Raw genomic sequence first — 21506 nt, 5'->3', positions numbered from 1 at the left:
TTATCTTGGTCTTGGCATCCTATCTCTTTTTCATTTCCTCTTCTTGACTTACTTTCGGATTTTCGAAAGAGAATTTTCACATCTCTCTTAACCTTTTTCTAAGTTTTTCACATATTCTCCATGGATTTCCTCTTGATTTTCTTCCCATTAGGTAAACATCCCCCTGCTTTCTTGATAAGCATTTCTAACTTCAAGCAACATTAAGGGTAAACCAACGTCACATTCTTTTCCTTTTTCACAACAATATTTTGTTAACATGCTTTTCAATGACTCTCTGGATGATAAGAAATTGATAACCGTTGTTTCACCCCTAACAAGTTCATTACATCCTGGAACAATTTAGAAGTCAAGGTCGTTCCTCTATCACTTTGTACAATTTCTGGTATTCCAAACTTTGAGAAAAACTCCACCAACTTCTCAGTAATTACCTTGGCAGATATGCTTCTATCTGGGACACAATAAGGTTAAAAAAATATTCATTTTCCTTCTTCGTCTTCAGAAGTGGCTCAACCTCATCAATAATCACCTTGCTGAAGGGTTTTCCTCTAACTTCTATAGGATGAAGGTGGCTTTCTGAATGGTTTAATTCGGTTTTCCAGCTATATGGTAGGTGTAACATTCTCGACAGACCCTGCTAACATCTTTGTGAAATCTAGGCTAGAAAGAATACTTCATAATCTTCTCAACAGTCGTCCTGATTCCCATAGGTCCAGACTCGCGTGCTACTGCGCTTCCTCAATGGATATGGGATCACAATTTTACGATATTCGCCCCATTCAGCATCTCCTGGTATATCTGCAGGTCTATGCTTCCTTTAGATAACAGCAGGTAGGAGTTTGTTGCATCTCTTTTTGATCAACAAATCTGAAGAAAAAATCAGTTGACGATGTATCTCTCTTCAGCAGTTCCATTAGCTTTTCTCATGTCACCTGCCCAATTTCAAGAGTTGAACTCTCATAACTGCTAACTCAGCCACTGTAGTTTCACTCCTATCTTCAGGAACACTCTAACTACTCAGTGTCTTCCAGAACAATAGGTTCTTCTTCTTGTTCATCACTAAGGGAAACATCACTCCCTGGAACAATTCTTCTAAGCTCAAAGATCCTTCGCTTAATCCTTCTTGTTTGTGTAAATTCTCAGTTTCTTCACTTGCAGACGCAGTCGTCTTCACACCCCTAGTAGTACGTTGCACAACTAGGAAATAGGTGAGGGTTATTCTTCTCTAAATCTACTGTAGGACAGAACGAAAGTTCACTGGTTAAATGAAACCTAACTATGTTGAGAATGTTAATCTGCACAATACGTGTGAGTCATTGATGAAACACCAAGAAGGAATGGGGATTTTACATTCTGATGATAACAGCATTGATTCTTGTTCAGCAATGTATTCTCTAGGCCTTGGTTCAGCATTTATAGATCATAAAACACACACACACACACACACACACACACACACACACACACACACACACACACACACACATATATATATATATATATATATATATATATATATATATATATATACATATTAAACAGGGCGTGTCGAGTGGACTGTATTTGGTTTTTTGTCCGATGACATGGGCTTGGATGCAAAGTCTGAACGACACAAATCAGAACTATTTACACGTGGCAGGTAAAAATTAATAGATTTTACAGTTTTATTACAAAAATAGACATTTACCATAATAAACACATTTACAATAATAAATAAACAATACAGTTGATTCAATTCAATCTAGTGACAGCTACGCAAACAAAGGGTTGGACCAAGCAGTCCCAGAGAGTACATGAAACTACTGTAAGAAATCGACAGTTTATCAATGTTGCGCCTCGCACAATCTAAGCAAGCTACTTCACTTATAAATGTAAATCATATCTAGACAGAAAAATTTCTGGACAGTGAATGGGTGATATTAAAACTCGCAAACTGACTTAAAATCTCAACAACATACTTCAAAAACGGTTCTGAATAACGTTCTGCGATCACTAATTCGCTAGACATGTTCCATGTCCCAGTTGTATTAGGATTACTTGGATACTTTTGAAGACTAGGAGCGGTGCCGGACTTCATCACATCTCACCAAAACCACAATCCACCGATTTTCTATAAAAGCGCCTTCTGCAGATCTGCACACCTGATCAAGTGGTAAAGGAGTGTAGGAGCCGCGGAGCCGCGGAGCCTCCTGGGGTTTATATATGCTCGCTCTGGGGCTTGTTCCAGAATGTTCTAATACTTTGGAACTGCAGAAACAATTGTCGCTTACTCAGGGAGTAAGCCTACAAACTACTTTGTTGTTGTTCTTGTTGGGTGGTAGGAAAGGTCTGCAAAAGGTGTTTTGCACTGAGCAAAAGGTCAGGAATTTTACGATATGATATTGATGATTTATGTATTAGAACGAAAATGTAAAAAAATAAATGATGTGCAAGTTAAACAATACAGAAAAATCATTTCCAATAAAATATATTAAAAAAAAAAATCGTTGCTGAAACAATGGTCTACCTGGCCGTAGATTTTAGCACGTTTTAACTTATTTGATGTACTGATTTAGGGGCTATATATCTGTTCAATTATTTTGTTTCCACTTATAACAGAATATATGAATGTGTTTAATCTGTGACCTTTTTATTTGATCCTTGCTGTTAGTATTATTATTGCTTATGAGTATTAATTCTGAAGACCACTTCACGTTAAATTAAGAATGTAATGTCTACAACCTATGCATGAGGGGAAAAGAGTGCACGCGTTTCGAGTAAGCTGGAGGTCGGATCACGCCTTATTTGTTTCGTAGAAGTTGTTAAATTATAAGTGCATCCGTCGGCAGACATTACAGAATTTTACAATAATTATCAGCAAAAATTATATCACCAAAAATAAAATCAAAGGTTCGCATTCTTTCACACTACCTTTCGAATCGATCGATGCATGCTGCTACGTGCGTGCGATTGCAACTAAAATATTATTTTAAACAATTATTTAAAACGACTAGATGGAAATTTTATGTTGGCAAAAATCTAGCTGTAAATTTTTGTCGACAGGGTGTATCGTGGTTTCCTTCATGCTAAAAAGAATCACATTACTACAGGTTAGTTTTAGTGAAATTATGTGAATTCCCTCAAATTTTTGTTTTTACTCATTAAAACGATGAGGCAGCTATAGTTCACGAATACGACATTTATGCATTGACTTTCAAGGAGTCCGAAACAACTCTCTCTCTCTCTCTCTCTCTCTCTCTCTCTCTCTGGTGTGTGTGTGTGTGTGGGTGTGTGTGTGTGTGTGTGTGTGTGAATCTTAAAGAATTCTGAGTTGTTTCTTTTGCTCTAACAAAAGCTTCTTCTAATTTGCTCAAATAATAAAAGTAGAGACCCAATATTTTCACGCACTTATAAGAAAAGCATTTAGAAAGGTGCTTCCTCATGAGATATTCTAAAATCCAAGAATACTTGAATTTCCTTTATGTTGATTTGATATGAAAAATGTTTACTTCGCCAATTTCAAAGAAAGACTGAAACAATGGAGCTAACTGTTTTCATAGTTTATTGTAAAGCGCGTCATACACAGATGCACAAGAGGCTGAAAGAAATGCCTCAGAATATAGTTGTAATAACTTGAATAAATAGATTACTATTCTCTATGAATGATGCTATTGTTAGGAAAGAAAACAGATGAAAGGGACTTCGCTGGCATCATTGGTCGATCACTTGGTAACCGAAATCAACTAAAGAGTAAATGATCCTTTCTAGAAACGACAAGTGCGGTGGGAGAGGGAGCTCTTCCTCCGGCTCTTCGGGTTCGGGGTCTTTTACAGTCAGATTCAGCTTCAGTTCGGTGCTGATTTCGCAGCTGAAAGTTCCCAGTTCCTTTCTGCTGAATTTGTCCGTCTTGGCAAGCGCTCTCACAAGCAAGAGACCGTTGCCACTTTGGCTGGTGACCAGGTTTCTTTGTCTCCCGCAGTATCTGGTACACAGAATGTGGATAAAGGCGTCATTTATTGCACAAATTTGAGCAGATCATCATTAGTGAATGATTTAACTAAATACCTGTGTCAAAATTCTTAACTCCTATGGGACTAGCAGGCAATGTAGATGATGGGATGTATGCATGTAAATATAACCATGTCTACAAATTCATGCTTGCGATAGTTGAATGCATGCATGTACACATATATAATATCAGGTCTGCAAATTCATGCCTACGATCATTGAGCTGTTTAGATAGGCTAACAGTTTGTATACGAATTCATAACATGTAGGATATTCTTTGAATAAGAAATATTTTTACTTTATCGAAATATGACAATAAAATGAAGCACAGCATCAGGGGGAAAAGCCAGCAGATTTACATCTTAATTCGTCCTTTGTAAGAGAGACCGGTTCATGGTCTACAAAAAAGTGCCCTCGCCTTCAACTCACTTCTGCTTCACCCTCCAAGTATCAAAGAATTGTACGTAAGCATCTCGGCAGTTTTCGCTTTCTCGTAGGCGAATGGTGCACCCAATTTTTATGTTTGTAGTGTCTTCCTGGACCTGAAAATAAATGAACGTTTTAATCTCATAAAAAGGAGTTTTCATCATTTAAACATTTTCCCTTACCGTCGTACTGTAAATTCTGACTCGTAAATCAAACTTAACGTTAGTCGCGTCATACACCATTACAGAAGGCTCATTACATGATCCCATTGTAAATTTCTAGTCTTAAACCTCTTAACTGCCCTCTTTGGATCCTCAAAAAGGTATCACTCAGCTTACATCTACCTCTTTCACTCTTGTTCCAGTGAGATCTTTCTTTTCTATTGCCCTTCATATTCCATAAATTTTCAAAATACTCATTCCACTGACCTAGAACTGCATTCACCTTAGGCAACTCTCTCTCTCTATACACCTGGGATTCATTTACTAATTAACATTTCTCTCTTCAATTGCTTCCTCACAAAACAACTTATCCAACCCAAGGTTCTTGCTCAGATCTGCCCACACATTTTCAATAGTCATCTTTTTTCTCTCACTTTCTTCTTGACTAACTTACCTATCCTCCTTTATACAAAGATGTAGTATTCTTTTTTCATGTAATTACACTTGAAATAATTTACTTTCCACTAAACATTTTGGCCTCTTGATCCCACTGGGTGATGTTTTCATTCCTTCTCCCTGACTCCAGTGCACACAAACATCCTCCTGACTTTTCTATCCTCAAATTCTAAACGCATCATAGTACTTCTTCCTTCAGGTCCTTAATCCGATTTTCCTCCATTTTCTTCATTACATTTACAGTCATGTCCCCCCACCCTCCTTCCCCTTCAACTTACTAAACTTCTATATATCACAGAAGTTCAGATATACCTCTAGCCACTCCTCTCTGTTACAGACATTTAATAATCTCTCTTCCTTTTTCGCCTTATCGAGTGTACCGAGTATACTTATGAATATTGTACATCAGAACCTGTTAATTACAACACTCAATCCCTTTCCAGACACATTCCCACAACTCTTCACTCTCATTTACTCCAGGAATTCCTGCCTATCAGTAACACCATTACTCTCTCTCTCTCTCTCTCTCTGTCACCTATTGTGCCTCAAAATACCACCGGCCTTCTTAGATAACGACCCCCGAAAACCCTGGTGGTCACTATCTAGGAAAGATCCCATTTTTCTATAAGCATCCATTTCTCTTTATGGGTGAGAGCTTTTATTACCAGAACTCTAAAGTGTAAATATACAAACAATTATATTGCTGATGAGAAAGAAAAGAGAAAAATAGTATATATGATTTCTTAAGGGAACCGAATAACATCGAACAAAGCAAATTGTGCGAGAGCCCTCTTACTGATATAATTGGTTATGTTCTATGTTCTTGATTCTCAGCCACAATACGTCAGAAATAAAAATAAGATAAAATTAAATAAACGCTCTGCAGTGCGTGCCACAGCTCAAAGACAGTATGATGTTCATTGTTCTGTAAGCACCAACAATCTTGTTTCCATGTTAATCTATGAAAGTCGTATGTTCCTCAGTGTCAATTTTGTAGTAATATGGAACCTCTTGCACCAACTTAGCACTAAATACACATTAACATTTTCTGTATTCGTGAACTACAGGAGTTAAGATTATAACATTGATCTTTTGAGGCCAAATTTGTCGGTAAGATGCTGAGAGACGTCAGGTAACAGGTTCGTGTGACAAGGCTCTTATGTCCTCGGTGTAACCACTTCCTGAGATGTGGGTTTGGTTTCCTGAGCCGTAAGTCTATGAACTGTCATTAGGAAAAAAAAGTGTTGATAATTCTAATGAGTTTTGCTTTCAATGTGCGTCAATGAAGTTGCGTGTCACGTCGTACTTAAGACGATTCTAGGTTGGTCAGCTTATTATGCATAATTTCTTTGGGTTAGAATACCAAAGCATAAAACATCAATTAAAAATAAAACTAGCCAACTCAAGTTTATTATTCTGTTGGCAGACTGAACCAGTTTCAACCATAAACATGTACAATTTAATTAAGTGCGTGCGTATCTCATTTCTTGTTATAGTATACTTGACTGATTAGATATCTAGACTGAACAAGAAATATCTTCAAGTATCTACAAACCCTCAATGTCCAATTGCATTGGTCTTGTGCAATTTCCGAATTAATGATGAACTTTTGCTTCAGAGGCAGATGGTGTTCGCCGCAAGGCAATTCTGAAAAACAAGATAGAACAAAAATAAATTTTTATCATCATGACACATTCATTGCGGATTATGTTACTACCCACATCATCTGACATTTTTTTACTTTTCCATATTATTATTATCAAATTGGTCTGCGGTCACGAAAGAGTTTCGAACTCAACATACACGACTATGATGAGGAAATGAAGGCGCTAAAGCGCCATCTGTGCATTTCAAAACCTCTTTTCATAAAGCAAGACAAAACAACAAACTGAAAGGGTTGCTTTCATTCTTTCATCATCATGCCTCTAGTGGGGTTCTAGCTTGACTTATATTGTTATCTGAATTATTATTCTTCGTCAGGCGTTTACCCTGAGAACAAGTTCGGCAGCATCGAAGATGGGATTGCGGTATTGGCAATTACTTGATAACCGCAGTAAAGAATTATGAGTGCAAAATTACCAAAAGTTCTGCTGAAATTCTAAATAGTTCCCTCCTCGTGATATCATTATAGTACAGATGAGGTAGTATTATCATTGCTCGTTATTATTATGATAATAATAATTATTATTTTGGATAAAAAAAACGGTTGTTGCAAAAGTCCATCTGTCTCCCTCATTTCCTTATTTCTCTTGTTATCATGATTCTCTATTAACGCTCGTTTGAATAATGACGCTTCTCGTCCTAACGCTTCCTCCCTGTGTCTATTTCGACCACGCTGGGGCCCGTAGTTCTTAACCTTAATGGCCGCCCTAACCTATGAACTCTCCAACATTTTGAAACAAGGCCTTCAATAAATCCCCTGTAATTCCATTCAATATGCGGACAGGATATTCTCTGAGTGGATTTACTGTTTATGACTGGAAGGAAACATAGACAGTGACCACCTCCTTTCTAGTCTCCATCAAGACAAGTTTAAAAAATACTGATACCAATGTCCACATTTTCTGTTCTTACCATGATGTTCATCTTACTGCGGCTAACTATGATTATTATAAACAGTCCCTTTATTTGACCATTTGCGTCGTCTGACACTATACATCAGCTTTGAGAAATATAATTCAGGTCTGTGTTTGGCAAGGATACTATAGAGTACACTCTATAGTGTTTTTGATGTTTGGAACTAAAATTTTTACAACGCGGGCTCGCAAGGCAATAGTGGAGCTGTTCGCACCGCCCCTCAATCCAGATTGATATAGAAGGCTACAGAGAAGTGATCAATGTCTGTCCATTTTCCCCCTTAAAGTGTTTAAGGGTGATTGTCAATGAAGCTAAATTATTAATTTCTCAGCTTAAATTTAACTTAATTTTCCTAAATGTAAGTTGAAAATATATTGAAATCAAATGATAATTACTTTAAGAAAGATCGAGGGAATTCCTAATAGAGGAATGTCTACGAAAGAGAGCGTTCATTGTTTCTAAACCTCATAATTGTTTGATCCACTGGTATGTCCTGCTTACTATTGATGAACCTGAATTGGAACAGTAGGTCAGTCGCTCCAAGTTATTTGCCCTGAGTAAGATGAAGACCACGAATGGAAAATAGAACTTGGGTTGAGTTGAGAACTTTTCGTCAGCAAGACATTGAAGGAAAGCCACGATATTCTATCTCTCCTCAAAAAGAAGACTCCTCCTATCAGGCTGGCCAAGCAATGCCACGTTTCCTGCGCTTCATAGATCTTACCCTGGCCAGTAGTGGTGGCACTGATGGCAGTGTCTCTGTTATGGGGGCCAGGTCTCTTTCTGGTAATGGCTCTGAAAAGATAAAGAGAAATGTCGTTTACTTAAACAATTAAACTTTTTGGATCAGAGAATCTTTTATGAAATGATACATGATCACTGACAACCACTGTTAACTCAGTCTGTTTGTAAGTATTCACGCTGCTTCATGTTTGCAGAATTTCGTTGTGGTTAGGAAGGTTCAACTCCACCGTACGATATCAGACTTTTTTGTAGCAAAAATATCTTCTTACCTCAAATTTGAAATGTTTTCATAAACTTTTTTAGGAGGTCTTACATTGTCTCCACCTTTTAATGCTAAAGGACAAACTTAGAGCAAAGGGCCTCGCAGAGCAAGTGACATTATTGACACAGGTAGAGGAATCTACTGTTCAAGGTAATGGTCTATAAAAAAAAATCAATACAATACGTTTCTAAACGCCAACTCGGGAAAATATTTTCGAATCTTTCACGGCCAGATAACATAACAACAGATTGTACATTACACATTTGCTTCATCATTTCCCATTTTGCTACTCATGTATTTCCTACACTTCATCTTCCACAAATCTCCATTCATCTCTCCACGGGATCAGAGATGACGCTATCTTGTATTTTTTCTCCCACGGGCCGTGAAAAGGTCTTGTCTAAGCTATTTCCATCTCCCTTTTATTAGTATCTAGTCTATGAACTTTCATAATTTCATAATCTAGTCTAATGAACTTTCATAATTTCCCTTATAATATCATTTCTAATTCTATCCTGTCAACTGACATCTAATAAAGTTCTAGGGCTTTATTCCTCACAAGATCTTTTAGACATATCTTCATTGTCAAACCGTGATCTATGTCTTTTGAGCAACACAATTCGTAATAGGCTCGTGATAAGCTTGCTTTTATACGAAATGTCAGTCTATTTAGTTTCCTAATCTTATCGAGTCTACCCGTTGTATGACTGGCCTTTTTTAAACGTTTTTCTAAATGTTATCTAAAAGAACCTTCACTGGATATCATTGTTACTTAATATTTGGAAGATTCCATCTCATTAATCCATCTCATGTTTTGTCCTTAATTTGAGCATATTCTGTCCTCACTTCTTCTCTTGTTCTTGGATATGATCTGAGTCCCATCTCTCACGCTTTGTAAGTAGTAATGCTTTCTGTAAAACAGTTTTGGCCACACACACACACACACACACACACACACACACACACACACACACACACACACACACACACACACACACACATATATATATATATATATATATATATATATAGATATATATATATATATATAATGTCAGCTATCTTGAAAATCCTAAAAACTTATAAATCTTGTTTGTAAAGCGAAATATAGATAAGTTTCCCCAAATACACTGTTATCTCTAGTCTTAAAATCTCATAAACTTTCCACCCTTAATAGGGAAGTAGTAAGTTCGAGTCTTTATCTTGAAAGGCATTTTGTAACTCACAAGTAGGTAAACCTGCGCTTATAATTCTTGCTAAGTATGGGCACTCGTTCTTCCAACCGCAACCCCCCCCCCCCCTCTACCCGCCATCCCCGATTCTATATGGTCAGTCATTCGAAAACCAACTATATACGATATATATATATATATATATATATATATATATATATATATATATATATATATATACATACATATATATATATATATATATATATATATATATATATATATATATAATGATATATACACACACATATATAGGCAGAGTGGAGATACACCAAAATCCTTTAGTGTGATTTATTTTGCTGACGTTTCAGGACCATGTGTCCCATTTTCGAAGCTAAAAATTAAAAGAACAACAGGCTCAGATTAAAACACGGTAAAAAGTTATTTCTTAACAAAATGCAAAGGGAGGTACAAGAGAAGGGAACAGTGATTACCAGGTAGTGCTGAAGGCAAATGCTGAGTGACTATCAGGGTCCGTTTTGGTTCCGAAGGAAACTCAAGAGATTTACAGAGGGGTTGACTTGGACTGAGTATTTAATTGGGAAACCAGTTGTTTAATAAAAAGAGATTCGAGTATTGACAATTGGTGTTCGTTTGGAGCTTTGCCTATGGTTTTGAAATCCTTGTAATTTGTATTGTACTTGCACTTTTTCCATGGTCTCTAATACAGGAAAATTCGGGGTTTGATAGTTTGACACCCGTACGATAGCTAACTCCACGATGGAAATCTAATCTTACCTTTAACAACCTCTGGGTGGAGCCCACGCACTTCCCCAGGCCACATCTGGGGTAATTAAACAAATATATGACTCGAGATCATCAAAGGAAGCAGACTCTCTTTGTATTTAAACAAGGACTTGATGGTCATTGGGTTACATGGAACTAGTTTTAAGTTGACTGCCGGTAGGTATTTGCTTACAATAATCTCAGTTCTTGATAAAAATGTCTATCATAGATTAGGGGGACACTAGCGTACAGATGTAGTTTTGGTACTGTTGGTAGTTCAAACTTTGGATGGAAGATATTATCTGGAAATTTTCGTAATTGTTTGTAAAAGACTTCTGATGGAAAACAGTTATTTACAAACTATTGAAGGAGAAACGTAATTTCTTCATGAAACGTATTCCACCCGGATGTTCAGGTAAATGCTCTGTGGAAGAGAGTAGATAACGAATTTAACTTGAAATTTAAAAAGCAGTGGCTATAAAGGTTAGAACCCACACACACACACACACACACACACACACACACACACACACATATATATATATATATATATATATATATATATATATATATATATATATATATATATATATATGTGTGTGTGTGTGTGTGTGTGTGTGTGTGTGAGTGTGTGTGTGTGTGTGTGTTGTAATATAATAAGAGCTTATTACATTATCCAGCTATTGACAGAGTACCTATATTATTATGGATTATGGATTTATCATTTGTATATATACATACATATATATATATATATATATATATATATATATATATATATATATATATATATATATATATATATATATATACATATATATATATATATATATATATATATATATATATATATATATATATATATATATATATATCTTACAAGTGTGTAATGTTAGTGAATTACATATCATGTCTTGCTTGGAGACAGACTGAGCTGTTGGGGCAGCTTTCTTGAGTGAATGAATTTGGTACGCAAGCATTTTAATCGAGAGACTGTTCGTCTTGTCGACAAGCATGTACATTCGTTTGTATGGATGTTACAGGTCTAGTGGACCAGGGAACTTGCGAAAGTCACATTCGTTTTGGTGAGAAGAAAGAGGTCCGTTTGGTACACGCCAGGTGTCGGGAGAGAAAACCCCATCTTAAAGATGGTTTCTGTTCCATGGTATTAGAGACGGGATTCTCTAACCTGACTAATACAATGAAAAGATTGACATTCTGGGTCTGGGAGTGAATTCTTAGTCAGGAGGGTAGAATGATAACTTGCTAGTTTTCTTTGTGGGCAGATTTGGGTTTTGTCACTATGACTTGTTAATCATTTTGTTCTAATTTATATTCATCTGGTTTGGGTAATAAATAGTATATTTTTGTACTTACGTGATCTTAATAGCCTAATGATATGTTTGCAGATGGAGGGCACCATTGACAACAGGTAAGGGTTTCCAATTTGTGTAGTTTTAATAAAAGGGTGGTTAGAGTGGTGGCAGGCGGTTTAAGAGGCTTTTTATATATTTTATAAGCTGTCGGTACGCTAACGAAGAGACTGGTGACTAGTTAGACATAGATTTTTTTTGGTAGGAAAAGGGGTTATAATCATGTCACAGGCAACTCGGGGCTCTTTTTGCTGATTCATTGGGTTGGGCATTGAGAAGCTGTATGTCTCTCTGGCTAAGTCAGTGCCGGCCATCTTGTGATTTTTGAAAACCAGTGTTTTAAAACATGAAGGGGAAAAGTATAATTTTCAACGTATTAAAGTGTTTCACGAGTGTGGTAAACAGGTCACGCATATTTGCAGTGCGTATACGAATTCGGTTTCCAGTCATATGAAGATGTGAGTGTATTTTCAAGCTTTCTTTCTTATTTTCTCCTTTTTATCTTCTATTTTTTTTACTTTTTTATATTCCTTTTGTTTGTTGTGGCGAATTTACTCAAGCGGAGTTTTTTGTTGCAAGTCACGCCCTGAGAGAGAGAGAAGAGAGAGAGAGAGAGAGAGAGAGAGAGAGTTGGTGTGTGTGAGCTTCAAAGCTTGGTGTCGCCGGATTGGATCGCTTAGTAAGCGTTTTGCTTTTTTTTTTTTTCTTTTTCTATCCCCTCCCTATTTTTTGTTGTTGTTGCTTTCGTGGGATGATATACTGGGCGTGGGGCGTGTTTGCCTTTTGTTATCCATTATTGGGGGAAAATTTGTATTCATTTTTCTGGATTGGGTTTTGTGTATATAAATACATTGATGCTATTGAGATCGGGGAATCATATAGAACAAAAGAGCTTTCGGAAACAGAGAAAGATGGCGGATACTAAGAGTACCACAATGCTACTACATCATGTAACGAACGTGAGTGCGGGTGTGAGTCCTTTCAGAGGGATGGTAGATGGTGTTCTGTCACAACCTGTACAAATTTTTATTGAAGGGTTGAATAATTATTTAGCTTGAAAGAATATAATAGACGATATAGAGGCATTTAGAGAGGCGAAAGCTTTGCTAGATTTCAATAGGGGAGATCTCTCCCATCATTGCAGGAGTTTCCAATTTACAAAATGTCGTACCTGGACGGATTTGCAAGCCTTTTTGAAAACAGCTTATGGCTCAAAGGAACACGGAGATATGGTGAGGGACCTTCGCGCCTTTATAAACTATGGAAGGGCACTAATAGCCTCATAGAACATAGTTTAAAACTTTTTGACGCAGTGGCGGATTGGGTAGGAAAATTGAAAACATCTAAATGTGTTACAGGGAGTAATGTCTCTCTTGAGAACATTCACAAACTGATCTATTTTTCCCTGCTCTTGCACAATGTACCAGATGCGATAGTGAATAGCTTTGATGAAAAGATTGAACCTACTTCAGACGAAGAATTACTTTATGCCCCAATTGAGAAACATATGCCTAAATGTCTCATTGTAGATAGCACAATTTTTAATGGGACAGGCCCGAGGGATAGAGTGCAAAGAGACACAGAATTTTCTCCTCCCCATCTGTGTGCAAAAGTTGAATATAACAAAAGATCGATCGATCAAAAGCAACAGCAGTTGCGCTGTTTCAACTGCAATAAACCAGGGCATCCAAAGAAATTGTGTAGGGTTAAATATTGTGGAATGTGTAAGAGTACCGATTATTATTGGTAGTCTTTTAGTCTCAGATACGGAGAGATGCGAGGCCAACACCTCAAGTTTCTGGTAATTATAATGTGAGAACTTCCCAGGCAGGTCAAACCAGAGGGCAAAGGGATCGGCAAAATTTTTGGAAGCCCAATCAACAAAAAGGATACAGGTGATTGGTATGTGCCATTGTGGTCTCGTGGGGGACGCCCCAGAGCCCAGGCCTATAGTTTATGGAACAGTAGGGGATGTGGATATCCCGATATTTATAGACTCGGGGGCGTCTATAAATTTAATGGACTATAATTTGTATCAATCCATGTTTTCCCATTACCCTTTGCAACCCTCAATGGAGACAGTGTGTGATGTGCAAGCCCATAGATTAAATACCCTGGTTTGTGTTCAAATACAGTTTACTCTCGGTGGCAGAGTGCTAACAGAACCATTTTTGGTAATGAAAGGAATTGCGTTGGGCAACAGACTTTTGCTGGGTCATCCTGCTTGTAGAAGACAAGATTTCGATCCATGCGGGTGTTAATGGGATAACAGTCGGGATACCTGGTGTTTTTCTGCCTTATGAGGACGTGAATAGAACGGAGGACATGGAGGTTATTGAAAGAGGAGATGTGCTCAGTGATATTAATGGCAGTGATACGAGTCTTATGGAGAAAGGTAATATTAAAACCCACGTTGCTGATATGGGGTTCTATCAGAGTTCACAGTGATAACAATGGTGGTGATGATACTTTGGATGGTGATGTTGATACTAATATTGGTGTTATTTCTGATACTAACAATGCTGGGGATGATACTGAGGGTGGTAATGTGTATGGGGCGGTGGAAAGGGGAGGTACTAACCACAAATATAAAGGTGTTTTATCCAAAGATATTATGTTACTACCTGGTTCAAAGACTATGGTAAAAGTTAAACTGAAGGAAATGAGAAAACCCACAGATGTGTGTGTTATTGAAAATAGCGAGAAGCTTAGAGGGGTTGTTAGCACGGCATCGGTGAACAGTGTATCCAAGGATGGGTTTACGTGGTTAGAGTTGCTAAACTGTAATGATACAGTTGGGAGATACCAGAAGAATACATATATATTGGATTTCTAACATTGGAGTTGTGATAGTGGTTCAGTGATTATCGTAGAGGGGAAACCTGAGTTTTCGGAGGCAGAAATGCAATCAAGGAAACGAATATTTAGAGAACATTTAGCTAATGCGGATTATAGCAAACACGTTGAAGCGATAAGCGGGGTCTTGGCAGAATTTGGGGATACAGTAGCCTTACAAGGTGATAAATTAGGGTTGACTAATGTGTTAGAGCATAAGGCAAATTTGGAGAGTGGCACAAAACCTATTTATATTCCTGCATATCGTATACCTTTCAAAATCAGAGAATAGGCAGAGAAAGAGGTTAATAGATAGGAAGAAGAAGGAATCATTAGACCTAGCGTGTCTCCTTACAACTTTCCCTTGTTAGCTGTGCCTAAGAAAGACGGTTCTGTCCGTGTATGCTTCGATTTTAGACGTTTAAATGAGAAGACGATCCCTGACCGCTATCCAGTCGCGTGCATACCAGATCTTTTTGTTGAAATTGGCGGACATAATATTTATAGCTCAATTGATTTGGCGCAGGGTTTTTTGCAGGTCCCTCTTAGTGAGAGTAGCAAGGAATATACCGCTTTTTCAGTGCCCAAGGGACACTATGAATTTATGCGAATGCCTTTTGGTTTATCAGGCAGTCCGATGACCTTTACCAGGTTGGTGAACACAGTTTTGCACGGGTTATTGGGCAAAAATGTTTTTGTGTATATGAATGACATCCTGGTCGCAACAGACACGATCGCGTAACACCTGGAAGTGCTTACAGAAGTACTTAGGAGGCTTAGATTAGCGGGGTTGAAAATTAAGCTAGCCAAGTGCTCGTTCTTGAAAAAGTAGATCTCATATCTAGGCCACGTCATATCTAAGGAAGGGGTCAGAGTAAATGACGATAAAGTCAAAGCAATAGCGAATTTTCGCACCCCAGATCAAAGAAAGAGATTAAGTCATTCCTGGGTATCGCCGGTTTCTTCAGGAGGTTTGTGAAAGGGTTCTCTAATATAGCAGCTCCCCTAACTGATGTATTGCGGGAAGACGTTCAGTTTCAATGGAAGGAACCCCAGGTGGAGAGTTTTCAAAAGCTCAAGGACGCGCTAATGAATAAATCTGTTTTGAAGTTTCCAGATTTTAACAAACCTTTTACATTAGTGACAGATGCAAGCCAGGAAGGTTTAGGTGCTTGCCTTATGCAAAAGTTCGATGGGAAATTACATCCTATAGCTTTTTATAGCAGGAAGTTCAGGACAAAGGGCAGCAATGAGAAGTCCATGGCCACCATAGATAAAGAAGCCTTTGCAATAGTGTCGAGCTTAGTTCATTTTAAAATGTTACTGATGGGGAATAAAGTAGAAGTTCTCACAGACCACAAGCCATTACTGGATCTTTTTAATAAACCCGATTTGTTGCCTAAAAGAGCTCGATGGTTTTCAACTATCAGAGATTTTGATGCAAAGCTCAAATATATAGAGGGCAAATTTAACGTAGTTGCTGATGCTCTCAGTAGGAGTTTACCCGACACGGAAGGTTTCCAAGTCGTGCAAGTCACTAGCGAGGCCATACAATGGGATATACCTCTCACAGAGCAAAGGCAAGATGAAGACGAGATTTTAGCAGATGCAAAAGCGTTTCTAAGAGGGGAATTAGTTAGGAAACGTTATAAGTTACCTTTTTCGGGTTTGGAGTTAGAAGGTAATCTATTAGTCAGGAAAGTTAAATATAAGTTAAGAACCAGTGAAAGTAAAGGAGTTACGACACAGATCATAATTCCGAAGGTCCTAATTCCAGTGGTTTTGGATATAGTTCATTGCAGGTTCGGTAGTCCACACTTGGGAATAGAAAAAATGTATGATGAGGTTCGTGCTAAATACATCTGGAAAAACATGAGGAAAGATGTGGAAAATTTCATAAGGAATTGTACGGTGTGCAATGCATGTAAGCCTGCAAGGACAACTTCATGCAAATTAGGATCGCATCCTATACCAAGTAGACCTTTTCAGAGAATACATATGGATATCCTGGGGAATTTTTGTGAGTCTAGGTATGCGAACAAGTACTTGTTAGTGATAATAGATGAACTTACAAGGATAGTAGAATTTTTCCCACTTAAGCATAAAACAGCCGAAGAAGTAGCCATAGCGTTTTTCAATCGACAATGGGAGAGAATTTGTGAACAAAACCTTGGAATGTTTAGCTGAAGTCATGGGGATACAGAAAGTAACAATTATTCCATACAGACCCGAGGCTAATGGGTTGTGCGAACGAGCAAACAGGAAAGTGCTCGAGGCTCTCAGGAAAACTGTAGGTGGTAATGATAAGAATTGGGACAGATATGTTAATGTTGTTAGACATAGTATTAACACTATGGTTAGTGAGTCCATTAAAATGTCCCCATTTGAAGCTTTGTTTGGTTGTCCAGCACAAGGCACATTTGATTTGCTAACTATACCTCATCATGGGGAGGATACGATCAAGGCGTTGGTATCCACAACGAGAGAGAGACATGCTTGTCTCAGCCGTAGTCTCGAATCCACAACCAGAGATATGGTACAGAACAGTAATAGTAAAACATCTGATCCCAAGATCAATGTCGGAGACAAGGTATTTTTAAAACTTAACGTGAGAAATGAACTAAATTACAAATTAGGCCCGAAGTTTGAAGGTCCTTTTAAAGTCATTGAAGAGAAAATTGGAAACAGATTTGTAGTCTTAGAGGAAAAAACAGGTCGGTCGAGGTTAACACATATCTCAAAATTGAAAAGAATTGGTTGTGGTGATTAATATATTGTTGCGCAATTGCATTTTTTTTTCTTGTTCTCTGTTTTTTGCAATTTGTTGGCGGAACGCTTTTATGTTTTTTTTCTCTCTCTTTTATTTCCTTCTACTGTTTTTTTCTTATTATGCGCAAATCTGCGGCATTTTGGCGTAAGATTTCGGGGTTAATAATTTACGTGGGAAGTTGTTATAATACGGCAAATTTTTGCTTTAACTGAGAAACGTGATGATAAACATGTGATCATTCCTGTGCGTATGATATTTGGGGCTGAATTTTTGGGGTTTCACGAGCCGAATAGATGACATTGGGGTTTATATAATTCGGGTAATGTCGTGGGGAGTTATGATTTAAGGACGATTTTGTGGGGGGGAATGTTATTATTAAGATGGTGATTTATATATATATATAAGGAGATGGCATTAATCTTTGGGGGTGACTTTCTTTTTTTTGGTGGTATATAATTATGGAATTGTGAGTTTATCGTAGTTTTTTTTATCCCGAATAGGTGATAATTTGCGAGTCTGACTATGCTGCAGTTCGAAGCACCTGAGGTGTTCACAGGTGGATTTTTTGCTAATGTTGCTGTAATGAATCCGGTTGCAGATTTTTCCCTTTGGTATTGATTACTCGGGGATTTGCACTATTCTCGTAGATGTTGATTATGGCATTCCACAGGAATGTATCATGTAAGGGGATTCTTTTCCGGTCGTTTCTGGTCGATGGGATTGCTGCGGTAGCAAATTCCGTAACGGTACACATTCCGTTTTGGGAAAGATATTGAATTGTATATGTTTCTTTTTCTCTTATGTGCGCTGTGTAATGGGGGAAAGTTCACTTATTGTTGTTGTTATTATCTTATTTTTTTCCTTTTTCTCTTTTTTCTTTTCTTACGAGAGATGTTGTAATGGGGGTTAAACTCTAAATAGCATTTTTATTTTAGATAGGAGATATGATTTGTCAGGGTATGTGAGTTAGATAGAAGGGGTGTTCAGCATTATATTTTATGGAGGTTAGTTATATAAACCATAAAAGGGTTTCAGCTGTTAGACATTATGGGTTCTCTTTTGATAGTGTGTTTGTCATATATGGGATTATTTGTGAGGATTTAGTGGGTAAAGATTATATTTTGTTTAGCTGGGAATTTTTAATATTTGACTAGTAGACTGAGTATATTAATTAATGACGGATTTGTGGGGTAAAGCAAGACTTTAGTTATTTTATGATCATGTAGACCTTTTAAATATGGACACACAATGACTTTAGAGAATTCCCAACTCTATGTGATGGTGGTGATGGAAACGACTTCGCTCTACAGTACCAGAGGTTGAGTCAAGTCTACGCATGAATGGCGTTTCTATGGACTGCCTTTGCAAAGGATGAGATGTCTTTGATATATCGTCTCAGGATACGTTCTGGGATAAATCAGGAGTCTACAATCTTCGATGAGGCGGGTGCGAGTAGCACTTGCATGGAAGTCACGGGATATTTCCTTAACAACGGGGTGGTGACCACGTTTCCTTCAGTAGAAAACGTCGAATCTACAGTTTCGCGACGAGAGGGTGTTGGATACACTCACGAGGGTCGCAGATGCTGAATAATGGCGTGTGCGGAGTTGTTTCGAGTTGGTTTACGCACTCGACCTGCATCTACAACTATTCATAGAGTTCTGCTTATCTTAGTGACGAAGGTGAGCTTTTCATTAGTTAATGTTACACAATACCAATATTAATGATCATGTTAGGTGCTATACTGATCACAATTTGTGCGCTAGGTGTTCTTAAAGTTTTGTGCATTTGACGAAGCACAAGGGCTCCGGCAACAGAGGTAGCCCTAAGTCATGTGGTAAATTGATACATTGTGCGTTATTGCTGATGTGGTGTGCGACAGGAGTGCACAAAGGACATAGGTGGCCGAGCCATCTTACAAGTGTGTAATGTTAGTGAATTACGTATCATGTCTTGCTTGGAGACAGACTGAGCTGTAAGGGCAGCTTTCTTGAGTGAAGGAATTTGGTACGCAAGCATTTTAATCGAGAGACTGCGCGTCTTGTCGTCAAGCATGTACATTCATTTGTACGGATGTTACAGGTCTAGTCGACCAGGGAACTTGCGAAAGTCACGTTCCTTTTGGTGAGAAGAAAGAGGTCAGTTTGGTACACGCCAGGTGTCGGGAGAGAAAACCCCATCTAAAATATGGGTTCTATTCCATGGTATTAGAGGCGGGATTCTCTAACCTGACTAATACAATGAAAAGATTGACATTCTGGGTCTGGGAGTGAATTCTTAGTCAGGAGGGTAGAATGATAACTTACTAGTTTTCTTTGTGGGCAGATTTGGGTTTTTGTCATTATGACTTGTTAATCATTTTGTTCTAATTTATATTCATCTGGTTTGGGTAATAAATAGTATATTTTTGTACTTACGTGATCTTAATAGCCTAATGACATGTTTCCAGACAGAGGGCACCATTGACAACAAGTAAGGGTTTCCAATTTGTGTAGTTTTAATAAAAGGGTGGTTAGATATATATATATATATATATATATATATATATATATATATATATATATATATATATACATATATTTGGCTTTCGAATGATTGACCATATATATAGAATCGGGGGGTAGGGGTGCGGGGCGAGAAGCGGTTGGTAGAACGAGTGCCCAAAGACTAAGCAAGAATTCTAAGCCCAGGTTTACCTACTTGTGAAAGTTATGTGTGTGTGTGTGTGTGTGTAATTTCCCAGCAAAAATATAAGGGAAAATCCACGAGAATATGTCAGTAGCGCAGTAGCAAGTAAGAGCTTATTATATTATCAAGCTTTTGACAGAGTACCTATATTATTATGGATTATGGATTTTATCGTTTGTATATATATATATATATATATATATATATATATATATATATATATATATATATATATATTTTGGCTTTCGAATGATTGACCATATATATAGAATCGGGGGGTGGGGGTGCGGGGCGGGGAGCCGTTGGAAGAACGAGTGCCCATAGACTAAGCAAGAATTCTAAGCCCAGGTTTACCTACTTGTCAAAGTTACAAAATGCCTTTCAAGATAAAGACTCGAACTTACTACTTCCCAATTAAAGGTGGAAAGTTTATGAGATTTTTAAGACTAGAGATAACAGTGTATTTGGGGAAACTTACCTATATTTCGCTTTACAAACAAGATTTTATAAGTTTTTGGATTTTCAAGATATATAGCTGACATCTAAGCACGATAAGCTGACGACAGAGAATAACAAAAAAAGCAGACTGATTCTGATAAGTGAGAGTCCACGTGAAACAGAGACGTATAAGTTTTAAAAGAAGTGAACTCCTTCCCCTACAATATCTACACACACACACACACACACACACGTATATATATATATATATAATATATATATATATATATATATATATATATATATATATATCTATATATATATATTTATATATATATTACACACGTATATATATATATATATATATATATATAATATATATATATATATATATATATATATATATGTGTGTGGTGTGTGTGTGTGTGTGTGTGTGTGTGTGTGTGTGTGTATTGAGATGTCCCAAAGAGAGAAACAATGAAATCTTATTAAGCCTCTATTTTGCGGCCAATTAAATTGCCTCTTCTCGGGGCCGATATGTATTTGTACTGGCCTAAACAGTGTCTTGTTTACATATCTGTTATGATTTTATGTGCCTTTGAAAAAATATGAAACTCTTTGATTGCAAAATACATTTATATATATATATATATAATATATATATATATATATATATATATATATATATATATATATATATATATATATGAGAGAGAGAGAGAGAGTAACATGGATGAAAGCAAACGACATAAAGGACACACACAAAGGTCAAGTGATAAATGAAGTGAAATCTTCTGTGTTATATAACGCAATACTTATCACACTGTCTCCAGC

The 21506-nt window shown here is 37.3% G+C and overlaps 1 protein-coding gene across 1 annotated transcript in view; it reads right to left on the bottom strand.

Moving 5' to 3' along the window:
* Nucleotides 1-3521: 3521 nt before the first annotated feature.
* The window catches only part of LOC135216045 (uncharacterized), a 20691-nt gene continuing 2706 nt past the window's right edge, over nt 3522-21506 (bottom strand). The window contains exons 3-6 of the mRNA XM_064251011.1: nt 8329-8399; nt 6583-6674; nt 4414-4526; nt 3522-3958 (exon numbers count right to left, since the gene is read on the bottom strand). Coding sequence (XP_064107081.1) covers nt 3688-3958; nt 4414-4526; nt 6583-6674; nt 8329-8399 — 547 coding nt within the window. The 3' untranslated portion in view covers nt 3522-3687. The remainder of the gene's footprint in view (nt 3959-4413; nt 4527-6582; nt 6675-8328; nt 8400-21506) is intronic.

The sequence above is a fragment of the Macrobrachium nipponense genome, chromosome 6, assembly GCF_015104395.2.
Source record: "Macrobrachium nipponense isolate FS-2020 chromosome 6, ASM1510439v2, whole genome shotgun sequence".
Lineage (NCBI taxonomy): Eukaryota > Metazoa > Arthropoda > Malacostraca > Decapoda > Palaemonidae > Macrobrachium > Macrobrachium nipponense.
Note: the sequence above shows the minus strand (reverse complement) of the source record. Positions and strands in the feature narration are given on the sequence as shown.